At 44.9% G+C, this 15923-nt stretch overlaps 1 protein-coding gene across 1 annotated transcript in view; it reads left to right on the forward strand.

Annotated features, from left to right (window-relative positions):
• The first annotated feature begins 1872 nt into the window (after positions 1-1872).
• Positions 1873-15923, forward strand: part of nadsyn1 (NAD synthetase 1) — a 58026-nt gene continuing 43975 nt past the window's right edge. The window contains exons 1-3 of the mRNA XM_080191545.1: positions 1873-2160; positions 7030-7090; positions 14038-14154. Of these exons, the coding sequence (XP_080047671.1) occupies positions 2073-2160; positions 7030-7090; positions 14038-14154 (266 nt within the window). The 5' untranslated portion in view covers positions 1873-2072. The remainder of the gene's footprint in view (positions 2161-7029; positions 7091-14037; positions 14155-15923) is intronic.

The following is a 15923-nucleotide window of genomic DNA, read 5'->3' on the forward strand; positions in this document are numbered from 1 at the left end:
TGATCTATATCCTGCTGTATCCTCTGATGGTCCTCATCGCTATCCGCAAATTCACAAACCCTTTGTGTTGTCTGCAAGCTTACTAACCAATCCAGTTACATTTTCTTCCAAATCATTTATATATATTACAAATAGAGCCAACATTCTGAGTCTGGGTGACCGTTGGTCAAAGCTATTACTCAGCATCTCTGTCAATCTTTTCAGGTACCTCAATTAAACTAAATTAAACAAACTAAGAGATAAAACAAACAGTGCAGCTCTCAGAATGGAAGGGAGCTGTCCGAAAGAAAAACAAAGCACTAAGTGAATTTAAAACATCGAACCAAAATGTGATTAAAGGCATCAATAATGCACCCCAGACCTTGCAGTGTCCAACGAGCACTGAAGAGCACCTCCATCTGTGAATCCCAAGCCAGAAAGGCAGGCCTACTGGCTACGGCCATTGTGGCACTCATCCAATCACAGGCTGCTTTCGCCTTGCGTTAACTGCTAATAGGCAGCCACTCAGCCTATCGGCAGCGAACACATGGAGTATCCACCCTGTGATTGGATGAGCGTTTGTTTGAACTTAAATGTTGACCTTTGGGGTAAACAACAGGCCATAAGACCATAAGACATTAGGCCACTCAGCCCATCGAGTCTGCTCCGCCATTCAATCATGGATCATATTTTTCTCATCAACAAACTGCTGCCTTTTCCCCATAAGCCCTGATCCCCTTATTAATCAAGCGTCGGGCCTCTGGACAAGCCCTCCATCCACTGACTTTGTCCCTGGACGGCTGGCACCTCAAACTGCCGGGCAATGATACCGAGCCATTTTAATCGATTGGCAGGGTGAGAGGTAAAGCAGCAGGGCTCATTTCCAAATATTTTAAAGGAAATAAAAAAACAAATGATGTGCAGCCAGATGACATTAAATCGCTGGTAGAGCCTTAAAAGAGTGTGATTTTTCAGTCCCGCTGACTGTGACATATAACAGATTGCCAGTTTTTATTGGGAGGAGGGGGCAGAGTGTGTGCATGTGACGAACCACGCCAGCTGACAGCGGCGCGACCGGAGGATCCTGTCTCTACCGTCACAAAAACTGGCCGCATACACGCGACGGGACTGGATAATCCACCATTACCATTGCAAAAAACTGGCCGCGGTGGTGTGACTGGATAATGTCCCGCCCCCCCCCCCCCCAGCGTTGCAAAAACTGGCTGCAGAGCTGGATAATTCCACTTCTGCCACCACTGAATTTGCTGCAGGGACTGGACTGGATAATCTTGCCTTTGGCGCTGTGAAAACTGGCTGTGGGGATGAGGCGGGATTGGATAATCCTGCCTCTGCCGCTGCAGGATTTGTCATGGAGATGTGGCGGGACAGGAAAATCCCGCCTCTAGTGCTGTAAAAACTAGCCGCGGATATGGGGCGGGGCTGGATAATCCCATCTCTGCTGCCATAGGATTCACCGCGGAGATGGGACGGGAGTGGATAATCCTGCCTCTAGCGCTGTGAAAAACTAGCAGCAGGTATGGGGCAGGACTGGATAATCCCATCTCTACTGCCATAGAATTCGCCACAGGGGATGGGGCGGTACCGCATAATATTGTCTCTATGGCTGTGAATAACTGGCTGCGGGGAGCAGGACCGGATAATCCCGCCTCTAGCGCTGTGAATAACTGGCCGCGGGTGGCGGGGCCGGATAATCCCGCCTCCAGCGCTGTGAATAACTGGCCGCGGGGAGACGGGGGCGGGACCGGATAATCCCGCCTCCAGAGCTGTGAATAACTGGCCGCGGGGAGACGGGGGCGGGACCGGATAATTCCGCCTCTAGCCCTGCAAATATAACCAGGCTGCAGCGGCGGAAATCCCGCCCTCGGCCACAATTTTGATTGAACCCCAGCTTGACAAACACTGAAGGCGGATCTCCCGTTCCGTGTGTGCGGCAGAGAGACCCGGAAGGAGAGAGGGAAGAGTGGTGATGTCTCAAAGGGAAATTGCTGTAATTCAGAGCAACCCTCCACTAATCTGATCTAACTCCCACTTTCTAAATCCCAACAGCAACAACATAACTTGTCCATTGCACCATGCTGGCTCGTAAAGTGACGCTGGCGACCTGCGCATTGAATCAATGGGCGCTAGATTTTGAAGGGAACCTTCAAAGAATCTTGCAGAGTAAGTTTCATTGTTAAAAGGGGAAAGTCCCGACCCGCGGTGGGTGAATGAATGAATCAACTCCTATTATCTCGTTAGCGAGCAACCTGCAGCATTTCTGTTACTGTACTTGGAAGTAAGTTTTCTCTTTCTTCCCCCAGGTTTTGGTTCTGTCTTTTCTGCCCCAGGATTATGTTTTGCCAAATTCCAGCAACACCCCATCTGGCAGGATTGGGAAACTTGTGATGTAGGCAGTTCCAATGGTCCTCCAGAAATTATTGGGATATTTAGACCTTTACCAATCTCAGGACTGCATCCTTGTTGCAGTGTGTTATTGAACAATTTTCATTGGAAAAAAACTTTATACACATCCCGTTTTAACTTCTGACATTTTTCCAGGATCTTCCTAAACGGCAGCTTTTGTTATACATTCTTGGGGATGTGGCATTTTTGGATATCCTGCATGGTGGCCCAGTGGTTAGCACTGCTACTGTGCCAGGGACCTGGGTTTGATCCCTGGCTTGGAGGGTCACTTATCTGTGTAGAGTCTGCACGTTCTCCCCATGCCTGTGTGGGTTTTCTCCCACAGTCGGAAAAGACGTGCTGGTTAGATGCATTGGCGTTGCTAAATTCTCCCTCAGTGTACCCGAACAGGTGCCAGAATGTGGTGACTAGGGGATTTTCACAGTAACTTCATTGCAGTGTTAATGTAAGCCTACTTGTGACACTAATAATAAATAAATTTAAATGTTTGTTGTCTATACACAATTGCCCTTGAGAAGGTGTTGGTGAGACATCTGCTTGAACCACTGCAGTCCCTGTTCTGTAGCTACTCCCACAGTGCTGTTAGGGAGGCAGTTCCAGGATTTTGACCCAAAAGTGAAAAGGATAAGAGATTAGGCAGGGCACTTACCTCTTGAGCTCTGCTACTTCTGCACAGAGGTGTGCTATTTTGATTTGATTTATTATTGTCACATGTAATAGGGTAGAGTGATAAGTTTTTTTTCCCACACTATACAGACAAAACATACCATTCATGGAGTACATATGGGAGAAGGAAAGGAGAGGGTGCCAAATATTGTGTAACAGTCACAGCTAGGGTGTAGAGAAAGCTCAACTTAATATGTGGTACGTCCATGCTCCTACTCCACACTTCTTGCTGTTAAACCACCACCACATTTTCAATCCTGGCAGCAGCTATGTTGGAGACTTTCCTGTTTGTGCTTGCTTTCACATTGTTCCAACACAGATACTTCCAAGAACAAAGTTACTGCTGGCTCAGCCTTGCTCTGAGTTAGAAGGGTCTCGGTTCAAATCCCATTCCAGGACTTGACCAGCACTTCAGTGGAGTATTATAGGAGTGCAGCTCTATTGGAGGTGATGCACATGGATAAGGTCCTTTGTCTGTCCCCATGGACGTAAAGATCCAAAATGGCACTCATTGAAAGAGCATTTGTGTCATCCCTGGACTCTAGGCAAATATTTATCCCTCAATCAATATCAGCTTGACACCATCTAGGATAGAGCAGTCCCTTGATTGACACCACATCTACAAACATCCACTCCCTCCACCACCGATGGTCAGTAGCAGCAGTGTGCACCATCTACAAGATGCACTGCAGCAATTCACCAAAGATCTTTAGACAGCACCTTCCAAACCCACGACCATTTCCATCTGTAAGGACAAGGGCAGTAGATACGTGGGAACACCATCACCTGCAAGTTCCACTCCAAGCCACTCACCATCCTGACTTGGAAATATATCGCCATTCCTTCACATTCGCTGGGTCAAATCCTGGAATTCCCTCCCTATTGGTATTGTGGGTCAACCCACAGCACGTGGACTGCAGCGATTCAAGAAGGCAGCTCTTTCTCAAGGGCAACTAGGGGTGGGCAATAAATGCTGGCCAGCTGGCGACACCTATGTCCCATGAATGAATATTAAAAAAAGGGAAGTCTGGTCATTATTACATTGCAGTTTGCGGGAGATTGCTGTTTGCAAATTGGCTGCTGTCCCAAGGTTTTGTGAGATACAGTATAAATCCAAGTCATTACTGCCCTTCCCACCTTTAGTAGCGAGATATTTACAATGGCCGGGATTTTCCAGCCCCCCCACCACCACCACCACCCCATCTCCATGTGCTGGGTTTTCCTGCGGAGGATGTGGAGAGCCATTGGCCGTTGTTGGGATCTTCTGGTCTTGCTGTAGTCTATAGGCTTTTGCATGGCTCACCTGTCCCACTACTGGGGAATCCACCATGGGGGAGAAGGGGGTGGTGGGACTGGATGATCCCACCAATGGGCAGGCCTTGAGAGTCCTGTCTAATGTGGTAGAGGACAGCACTGTGGCCCGGTGGTGAGCACTGCTGCCTCACAGCACCAGGGACCCGTGTTCAGTTCTGGCCTCGGGTCACTGTCTGTGTGGAGTTTACACATTCTCCTTGTGTCTGCGTGGGTTTCCTCCGGGTGCTCCGGTTTTCTCCCACAGTCCAAAGATGTGTGGGTTAGGTTGATTGGCCATGCTAAGTTGACCCCAGTGTCAGGGAATTAGCAGGGTAAATATGTGGAGTTACAGGAATAGGGGCTGGGTGGGATTGTGGTTTTGTGCAGACTCAATGGGCCGAATGGCCTCCTTCTGCACTGTAGGGATTCTATGATGTTTAGACTAAAGGTTTAAATATTTAAGGAGTTAAACAATGGGTATGCTTGTGTAACTTGGACCCATTGTTATTGGGAAATAAAAGCAGCAGTCATGTGTCTTGATCATGAGACTGAAAACAAGTAGCATATTTGCGGTGTAACAAAATCTTACACTTGGCTGGTGATTTATATGTCTGAGGAAAAGAGGCAGGAACAACATAATACAAGTATAGTTTTTGTGGGACTAATTAAAAGTCTGAGATGACAGTTGATAGGTTTCAAACCCGTTCAATTTAATTGAGTAAATTCTTTGAAAATGACCATGTTTTAGTCACCTGAACGTGGGATTGTAGTTAAAGGTTATAAAGTCAGATATTTTTCACCTAGAAGAAAAGAAAGGAAGACTCAACATTTATATGCAACTAAAAACTGAAACTGATGAAAAAAACTCACCAGTTATGGCAGCATCTGTGGAGAGAGAAACAAGAGTGAAGAAGAGATGTATTTGACTCTGTTTCTCTCTCCACAGACACTGCCATAACTGCTCAGCTTTTTCTAGCATTTTCTATTGTTATTTCAGATTTCCAGCTGCGGCAGTATTTTGCCTTTTTTATCAAGTGCTGTTCATGTCCTCGGCCACTCCAAAGCACTTTGGGAACCAATTAATTAATTTAGAAGCGTAATCACTGTTGTAATATAGCAGAAAGCAGACAATTTGTACATCGCACGGTCCCTCAATGAGTTAGTACAGGAATAACCAGATGATGTTGAAGTGATGTTGGTTGATGGAAAAATATCGACCAAGGCACAGGAGATAATTCCCTGCTCTTCTTAGGAATAATGCCACAACATGGGGTAGCATGATGGCACAGTGATTAGCACTACTGCTTCATAGCACCAGAGACCTGGGTTTGACTTTCGGCTTGGGTCACAGTCTATGTGGAGTTTGCACATTCTCCCTGTGTCTGTGTAAATTTCCTCTGGGCGCTCCAGTTTCCTCCCACAGTCCAATGATGTGCAGATTAGGTTGATTGGCCATGATAAATTGTGTCTTTGTGTCCCAGGATGTGTATGTTAGCTGGATTAGCAGGATAAATAATTGGGGTTTCGGGGATAGGGTCTGGATGGGATTATTGTCAGTGCAGACTCAATGGGCTGAATGGCCTCCTTCTGCACTGGAGGGATTCTATGAGGATATCTTGAGCCCGCCCGAGTGCTATTCTGTGGTCATACTTTTGAAAACTTGCTTGCCAATCAATGCATATCTTAGATGGGGCAATGTAGGAGAGTTGGAAGTAAGCTAATTTAGGCATCATGTATGAAATTGTAAGCACAAAAGATACCTAACTTTCAGATACCTGGGTTACATGAATGTACATTTGGCACAACTGCTCCATGGCTGTGTCAATGCTCCACAAGAGCCTCATCTCACCCTTCAGCGATAGAGGTTGAAAAAATAACTTTGACAATCAGATCATTATCAGGGAGAAATTTATTAATTTGTACAGGGAGGATCGCTAATGGTCTGTGTTTGAGGAAACATTAAAAAGTCGATGAACTTCCAGAACCATGCAATATTTTAAATAATAACTATCTATCTGTGATTTTAATTGTCCAATTCTTTCTCAGGATTCTGTTTTGTGCTTTGAACTAATGATGTGATCAAGACTACAGGATTGTGAAGATTACTTCAAGGTTGCTGGCACAATGGTTAGCACTGCTGCCTCAAAGTGCCAGGGATCAAGGTTCGATTCCTGGTTTGAGTTATTGTCTGGGCGGAGTCTGCACGTTCTCCCCATGTCTGTGTGGGTTACCTCCGGGTGCTCCGGTTTCCTCCCACAGCCTGAAAGACGTACTGGTTAGGTGCATTGGCCGTGCTAAATTCTCCCTCAGTGCACCCGAACAAGCGCTGGAGTGTGGAAACTAGGGGATTTTCACAGTAACTCCATTGCAGCGTGACACTAATAAATAAACTTATTGTGGCAAAGCTGGAATCCACCATAGCTGTGGGACATGTCAAACCATTCAGAATTGTTTTCTCAAAAGTCCATCTCTATCTGACCTCTCTCTGTCTTGTTCTTTCTGTCTCATTTTGTTTTTCCTCCCTTTATCTTTATCTCTGTCTCTTTCACAACCTGTTTTATAACCCATTCATTTATGTGCTTGGTCAAAACTGAAGGGTTTAAACAACCCAATGAACAGGTTCTCAATGTATTCTTGTTTAAGAAAAATATTTTTCAAAATATGCAGGTATTGAAATAGCAAAATCAAAAGGGGCAAGATACAGACTGGGACCTGAACTGGAAATCTGGTAAGTAAGGAAAATATATTTTTTAAATTTAAAAATAGTTTTATTTGGCTCCTTTCATAACTTCAGATGATCCCAAAGCATTTTACAACCAATGAAGTACCTTGATTTGATTTTTTTTTGTCACAGGTACAGAGACACAGCGAAAAGTATTGTTTTGCATGCTATCCGTACAAACCATGCCATACATAGTTCGCAAAGAGTCGCCATGCTCCGGTGCCATTTAAAACATGGATATGGCCAATCCACAGTGAGATCAGTACCAATCCCCATTCTATTTCCATTCACTGTGTTGTGGGGACTGGCTGCAAGTATTTCAGGGCCTTGTGTCAAGGTCAGGTTTTGTGAATTAAAGAGACATGACCAACAGGAAAAAGAAATAATGTTTTAAAGAGAACTAAAAAAAAAATTGGGGTGGTACAGTGGTTAGCAGTGCTGTCTCACAGCGCCAGGGACCTGAGTTCAATTCTGCCTGTCTGGAGTTTGCACATTCTCCTAGTATCTGCGTGGGTTTCCTCTGGGTGCTCCGGTTTCCTCCCACACTCCAAAGATGTGCGGGTTAGGTGGATTGGCCATGCTAAATTTCCCCTTAGTGTCGGGGGATTGGCAGGGTAAATGCATGGGTTAGGGGATAGGGCCTGGGTGGAATTGTTGTCGCTGCAGGCTCAATGGGCCAAATGGCCTCCTTTTGCACTGCAGGGATTCTGAAGACAGCAACTTGCACAATGGATTGCCGCCCTAATTTGGAGTAAAAACAGAGGGTGCAGGAGAAACTCAACAGGTCTGGTAGCATCTGTGGTGAGAGAAACAGAGTTGACATTGAGCGTCCAATAAGACACTTCTTCACAGAGAAGTATTTTTGTAGTGTTACTGGTGTGAGGTAGAAAACATGGTAGCAAATTTGCAGATAAAGCCCCACAAACAGCAATGTGACAATGATTCTGGAATTATATATGGACAAGAGGCTAGTTTGATGAACAAAGATCAGTAAGAATAAGATCATATTGATTAATTTGCTTTGCTAAAAATGGAAATTCATAATAAATTATATTTGAAGAGTACTTGTTCATGTGGTATATGAATCACTTTGTTTGCTGGCAAACCACTACAGCTGGTGACCCTTTAACCCCACAGAAGGAAATTAGTTTAAAATGTTTGGGAGATTCCCTGTTGTCTCAGTAAGAAACATAGAAACTATACAGTACAGAAAGAGGCCATTTGGCCCATTGAGTCTGCACCGACCACAATCCCACCCAGACCCTATCCCCATATATTTACCCACTAATCCCTCTAACCTACACATTTCAGGACACTAAGGGCAATTTTTTGTTTCACGGCCAATCAACCTAACCCGCACATCTTCGCACTGTGGAAGGAAACTGGAGCGCCCAGAGGAAACCCACGCAGGCACGAGGAGAACGTGCAAATTCCACACAGACAGTGATCCAAGCCAGGAATCGAACCCACGTCCTTGGAGCTGTGAAGCAGCAGTGCTAACCACTGTGCTACCGTGCCGTACCATTGTCTTAGTTAAAGACAATGTGGAGCTGAGCCTGGCTAGAAAGAGTCCACATTTGATCATCCGTCTGCTGCACTCCTGGAACCATGACAGGGTCATGATGTGGGAGTGCCGGCGTTGGACTGGCGTAAACACAGTAAAAAGTCTGACAACACCAGGTTTTAGTCCAACCGATTTATTTGATAATACTCACAAGCTTTCGAGGGGACTGCCTCTTCGTCAGGCAGTCCCCTCGAAAGCTTGTGAGTATTATCAAATAAATCGGTTGGACTAAAACCTGGTGTTGTCAGACTTTTTACCATGACAGGGTGGCAGAGAAGAAAAGCAGGCAAGAATCACAACCTCCTGGCTGCTGCCGATAAACCCCTGATCATGCTCGAAAGGCCAACCTGTACTGCCCATCCCTGCATGTCATCAAGAATCACTGCAGCCCATGTAGTGAAGTTACCCCCACAATGTTGCTTGCGGGGGAATTCCAGGATTTTGACCCAGTAACAGTGAAGGAACGGTGATATTGTGTGTCCGAATTACGATGCTGGAGATTGGAGGTGCAGGTGTTCCCTTGTACCTGGAAACTACATGAACAGTACTTGGTGGGGCTTTCACCACTCGTGGGGAAGCGGGGGGAGGTAAGAGTCATATTAGAGTCAGAACATAAATTCTGTTTCTCTCTCCAGAGATGCTGCCTGACCTGCTGAGTTTTTCCGACATTTTCTGTTCTCTTATCTGTAGACAAGATGTCCAAATTTGTCCCATAACTCAGCTTTAGCCCCATAACCCTGTAAATTCGTTCTAAGAAACTGAAGCTAACAGAGCAGGCTACACGGCCTGTCGCATCTGCTCCACCATTCAATCTGATCGTCAGCTTCAACTCCAACTTTCTTGCCCACTCCTCATTTTCCTCAATTCCCTGGGAGACCAAAAATCCACCCATCTTATCCTGAAATATATTCAATGATGGAGCATCCACAGTCCCCTGGGATAAAAAATTCCAAAGATTTGTAACCCTTTGAGGAAATTTTTCCTCATCCCAGTTCTAAGTGATTGTCCCTTTATCTTGAACTGTTCCTCCCGTGTTCCAGGTTCCCCAGCCTCTTGAGTCCCTTCAGAACCAATTTCTATTTCCTATTGTGTATTGGAAATTCATATTGAATCTGCTTCCACTGATGTTTCAGATAATATGTTCCAGACTTTTCCTTTGTTAAACAAGGCACGGTGTCATAGTGGTTAGTGCTGCTGCCTCACAGTGCCAGAGACCTGGGTTCGATTCCTGGCTTGGGTGACTGTATGTGTGGATTTGCACTTTCTCCCCAAGTCTGCATGGGTTTCCTCTGGGTGCTCCGGTTTCCTTCCACAGTCCGAAAGATGTGCTGATTAAGTGCACTGGCTGTGCTAAAATTCTCCCACGGTGTAACCAAACAGGTGCTGGAGTGTGGCGACTAGTGGATTTCCACGGTAACTTCATTGCAGGGTTAATGTAAGCCTACTTGTGACACGAATAAATAAACTTTTACTTTCACTTTAATTCTCCTTATTTCCCCAAGTTATTCTCCTGCTGATTGTTTTCAACCTATAATCCCTGGTTATCAACCATTCAACCTCTATTCACCTGACGAAGAGGGTAACCCCTCGAAAGCTTGTGAGAATATTATCAAATAAATAGGTTGGACTAAAACCTGGTGTTGTCAGACTTTTTACTGTATCAACCCACTTGCCAGGATAAACTTGTTTGCTCTGTTAAGACCCTTAGAACTTTGAAATCTCTTTTAGGTACTCCTTTAACTTTCTCTGCTCTGGAGAATCTCAGCTTCTTCAATCGCCATAAAACTGAAGTCCATCATCTTTGTTATTACCCTAATAAATCTCCTTTGCATCCTTTCTTTGACATTGTATAGTGCACAAAATTGTACTCAATACTTAAACTAAGACCTGTAGATGTTTAGCATCACTTTCTTGTTCCCAGTCCATCATGCAAACCAGCCTCCTGTCCATTGACTCCGTCTACACTTCCTGCTGCTTCGGAAAAGCAGCCAGCATAATCAAGGACCTCACGCACCTCGGACATACTCTCTTCCACCTGGAAAAAGATGCAAAAGCTTGAGATCACCAACTGATTCAAGAACAGCTTCTCTGCTGCCATCAAACTTTTGAATGGCCCTAGCTTATATTAAGCTGATCTTTCTCTGCATCCTAACTATGACCGCAACACTATATTCTGCTCCCTCTCCTTTCCTTCTCTCCTATGTACTGTATGAACAGTGTGTTTTGTCTGTATAGCATGGAAGAAACAATACTTTTCACTGTATCCCAATATAGTGGTGATAATATATAAATTGAAAGAGGGCCATTTACAAAGTCAAATAACCCATGCACATATTGAACCGCCCTTTCAGTTTATTCTGTCACCTTTTAAAGATTTGTCCGTAGGCGTCCTCAGGCACCTCTCTTGCCCTTTCACTCCTCTGAAAAATGGTGCCATTTAGGTATCTGCAAACTTTATGAAATTTTACTCTCTGTGCCCAGGTCCATGACTGTCGCTGGGTCAAAATCCGGGATCTCCGTTCCTAATATTTCTCCAATATTTCTCTTTCCAATATTTCTCTTTGCAAATATTTCCAATATTTCTCTTCGGTGTTCACGCAGGGGGACATGAATGTAGCTGAGGAGAACACTGGGTTGCAGGGGTGTAACCTAGACAGTATTGCAGTTGATAAGGGGGATGTGCTGGATATTCTTGAGGGTTTGAAAATAGATAAGTCCCCTGGTCCGGACGGGATTTACCCTAGGATTCTCTGGGAGGCAAGAGAGGTGATTGCAGAGCCTCTGGCTCTGATCTTCAGGTCGTCGTTGGTCTCAGGTATAGTACCGGAAGATTGGAGGATAGCGAATGTTGTCCCATTGTTTAAGCAGGGGAACAGAGACTTCCCCGGGAATTATAGACCGGTGAGTCTTACTTCTGTTGTGGGCAAGGTTTTAGAAAAAATTATTAGGGATAGGATTTATAGTTATTTGGAGAGTAATGAATTGATTGGAGATAGTCAGCATGGTTTTGTAGCGGGTAGGTCGTGCCTTACTAACCTTATTGAGTTTTTTGAGAAAGTGACCAAAGAGGTGGATGGGGGAAAGGCAGTTGACATGGTATATATGGATTTTAGTAAGGCATTTGATAAGGTTCACCATGGTAGGCTTCTGCAGAAAATGCAGATGTATGGGATTGAGGGTAATCTAGGAAATTGGATCAGGAATTGGCTAGCAGATAGGAGACGGAGGGTGGTGGTTGATGGTAAATATTCGTCATGGAGTTCAGTTATGAGTGGTGTGCCTCAGGGATCTGTTTTGGGGCCACTGCTGTTTGTAATTTTTATTAATGATCTGGATGAGGGTATAGCTGGGTGGATTAGTAAATTTGCTGATGACACCAAAGTCGGAGGTGTGGTAGATAGTGAGGAAGGGTGTCATAGTTTGCAGGGAGACTTAGACAGGTTGCAGAGCTGGGCCGAGAGGTGGCGGATGGAGTTTAATGCGGAGAAGTGTGAGGTAATTCACTTTGGTAGGAATAACAGATGTGTCGAGTATAGGGCTAACGGGAGGACTCTGAATAGTGTGGATGAACAGAGGGGTCTAGGTGTATGTGTACATAGATCCTTGAAAGTAGGGAATCAAGTAGATAAGGTTGTTAAGAAGGCATACGGTGTCTTGGTGTTTATTGGTAGGGGGATTGAATTTAGGAGTCGCAGCATCATGTTGTAACTGTACACAACTCTGGTGCGGCTGCACTTGGAGTATTGTGTGCAGTTCTGGTCCCCACATTATAGGAAGGATGTGGAGGCTTTGGAGAGGGTGCAGAGGAGGTTTACCAGGATGTTGCCTGGTATGTAGGGGAGGTCCTATGAGGAGAGACTGAGGGATTTGGGGTTGTTTTCGCTAGAAAGAAGGCGGCTAAGAGGGGATCTTATTGAAACATATAAGATGATTAGAGGTTTAGATAGGGTGGATAGTGATAGCCTTTTTCCTCGGATGGAGAAAGCTAGCACGAGGGGGCATGGCTTTAAATTAAGGGGAGGTAGTTATAGGATGGATGTCAGGGGTAGGTTCTTTACCCAGAGGGTGGTGAGGGATTGGAATGCCCTGCCTGCTGCAGTTGTAAATGCGCCTAGTTTGGGGGCGTTTAAGAGATCCGTGGACAGGTTTATGGATGAAAAGGGATTGGTTTAGGTTAGAGGGTCATTGTTTTTTAACTGGTCGCCGCAACATCGTGGGCCGAAGGGCCTGTTCTGCGCTGTTATGTTCTATGTTCTAATGGTACCCATGCCACAAGCTTTCAGTGGTTCAAGAAGGAGGCTCACCACCACTGATTCAAGGGGAATCGGGGATGGACAATAAATGCTGGCAGAGCCACTGAAGCCCACATCCTGTGAAAGAATTTAAAGAGGCCATTTATGTGCAAGGAGAGAAGCAGTGATCCAAATATTAATTCCAGGGAAACCCCATTGCATACCTCGCCACTCATTTCCATGCCCTGCCTCCAATTAGTCAATTATGCAAAGTGCTGCTATTCCTTTGAAACTTTGTAAGTCTATTTTTGGAACAAGTCCATGATATGTTTTTTTTTTAAACAAATATCTTTAGAAATACCATTTACAGCACTACCTTTGTAAATCCGTTTTGTTACTTCATTTAAAAATAAACTTGATCAGGCTAGTGAAACACATTAACAAATACATGCTGGCTGTCCATTCTTAGCCTCGCATTTTCAAGCCTTTAACAGTAGGCTTGTCGATTTCTCCCTAGCAATGTTCTCTCGTGGTCTTTGGTGATGAACTGTGAGAAAGAGTCCAACCTGAAAGCTGGTACAAAGCACGCGGCAAGCATGGGGATGTAGTCTTTTGTTTGCTTAATGCTATTTCTCAACACACTTCATTGTATTCATGCACAAGATGGTGTTACAATGGAAATGATAACTATCATAGGACCCCTACAGCAGAAGGAGGCTATTTGGCCCTTCGCATCTGCACCGACCACAATCCCACCCGGGCTCTATCCCCATAACCTCATGCATTTACCCTAGCTATTTCCCCCTGACACTAAGGGGCAATTTAGCATGGCCAGTCCACCTAACCTGCACATCTTTGGAGTATGGGAGGAAACCGGAGCACCCGGAGGAAACCCACGCAGATACAGGGAGAACGTGCAAACTCCACACAGACAGTGACCCAAGCTGGGAATCGAACCCAGGTCCCTGGCTCTGAGAGGCAGCAATGCTAACCACTGTGCCACTGTGCCGCCATAACGACTGTTATGGCTCTTCTCTCCTCCAGTGATGAAAATTCTGAGTCTTTAGATTGAACAGATCTACTTGACGTACTGATTTAAGAATTCTTTAACTTCCCTTACAGTAAAAGTTATTCTGTGCTTTGTTTTTCCTTCTCAGTGGCTTTGGCTGTGCCGATCACTACTTGGAATCTGATACCGTTCTCCACTCGTTTCAAATGCTGGCAGAACTCTTGGTCTCTCCGGTCACTGAAGACATAATGTGCGATGTAGGAATGTGAGTGCAATTAGAGTTAAACTGTCAATTCGGTAATCACATTAAAATGACCTCACTGCCATTAAAGCAGGGATTTTAGATTTGTGAGGGGTGAAATAATGATCTGCATTTTAATATTTAATCAGACACAATAATGCCCTTTGCATTATTTTAACATGATCATTAACCTTTTTAGACGTTAACGCATGAATTAAAAATGCAGCAATATTGTACTGAGAAACATATTAACGGGTGGGATTTTCCGGCCTCGCTCATCCTGAAACCGGAAAACCCGCCCAAAGTCAACGGACCTTTCCATGGTCCGCCCCTCTCCCCCTCCGATTCCCATGTTGGGTGGAACAATAAAATCCTGCCCGTTGTGTTCTTTTCAGAATTGTGCTGATTGATAAGGGGATTTAAGGTATTTTATGTTCTTATACCAGGTTGATTGGGGGAAAGATTATGGAGGTAGTAGATAAGGGAATGATCAACATAATCAGGAAATTCTGGATGACTTCATCCAGCTCGCTGCAATTAATTCTTTTTGCTATATCTGACTGTTCTCTCCATAATAAAGTTCCGTAAGTCCTATGATTGCAGAGTTACAAGGAATTATATCAGTGACTGTATGGTGGTGATTTTTGGTGCAAGTTGCACCTTGCACTGAAAAGTGTTGTTGGTGCTGTTTGAATTATTGCTCTGGAATCCCTTGCCAACAACATTTTATAATTCTGTTAGACCTTTGCCTCATAAAAGGCTTTTCAAAGTGGGATGAAGGGGTTACAGAGTGAGCTTATGGTCTCTTAGACTGAAGCTTTAGTCTAAGAAATTAGTTTCAGGAGGCTTTCAGTAATGGTAAGGGCTACAGCAAGGCAGGCAGAAGAGTGGGAGAATGTCAGGGGTATGGCTTAGAAGGTGGGACCAGAGCAGGGTTTATAATAGTAGACATGGCTAGTTTAATGGTCAGTGGGTTGAAACACAGGGTGAAAATGGGTGAGATCTAAAGTGAGGGGTGGAGAATGTTGCCAAAGTTCAGCCTGATGGTGACAAGAATGTGAATGTCACATTCGTGTGACAATTTAGTATGGCCAATCCATCCAACCCGCATATCTTTGGACTATGGGAGGAAACCGGAGCAAACCGGATAGAGGAAGACAGGTAGGCACGGTAATGCACAGTAGTGCATTTAATTCAGCAGTGAACAGGACACTGAGGTTGCAGACCATCAGATTCAGTCTAAGATAGCAGGCAGCAGAAAGGGGAATTGAATTAGATGGAGGTGTGTGGAGGCTGTGGTGCCTTTCAGGAAGTCCGCTAGACAGCCTCCGCTGGAGTCTCCCGAGCTTGGGGAGAATCGCCTCCCAGTTTTTGATTTGTTACTCTACACTGGGAGAAACATGGGCTTCGGTAGGGATGGGCTAACCATTCCCTGCTGGAATGGCACAAAATTATTCTCCTTTTACAGCTAGTGCAGCAGAGTCGGTTGGTCAATAATGGTGATAATTAATTAGTTCATTTGAAGACTCTCGCTCAAGAATTGTGTTCCTCTGGCTCAAAGTTCAGCATCCTAATCCTGTCTCTATGAGTAACATAGAAACGAGAACCAGGAGTGGGCCAGTTGGCCCTTCGAGCCAATTCTTCCATTCACTCTAATCATGAGTGTTCATCAAATTCAATATCATGATCCCTTCAGCCCCAAGAGCTATATCTAATTTCTTCTTCACACAATGGGAATCCCACCAATGGAGCTGCCCAAATGTCTTGCCCCTTGCAAAGCCCCTTGGCAGTGC

The sequence above is a fragment of the Carcharhinus amblyrhynchos genome, chromosome 6, assembly GCF_965287045.1.
Source record: "Carcharhinus amblyrhynchos chromosome 6, sCarAmb.v2.hapA, whole genome shotgun sequence".
Taxonomy (NCBI): domain Eukaryota; kingdom Metazoa; phylum Chordata; class Chondrichthyes; order Carcharhiniformes; family Carcharhinidae; genus Carcharhinus; species Carcharhinus amblyrhynchos.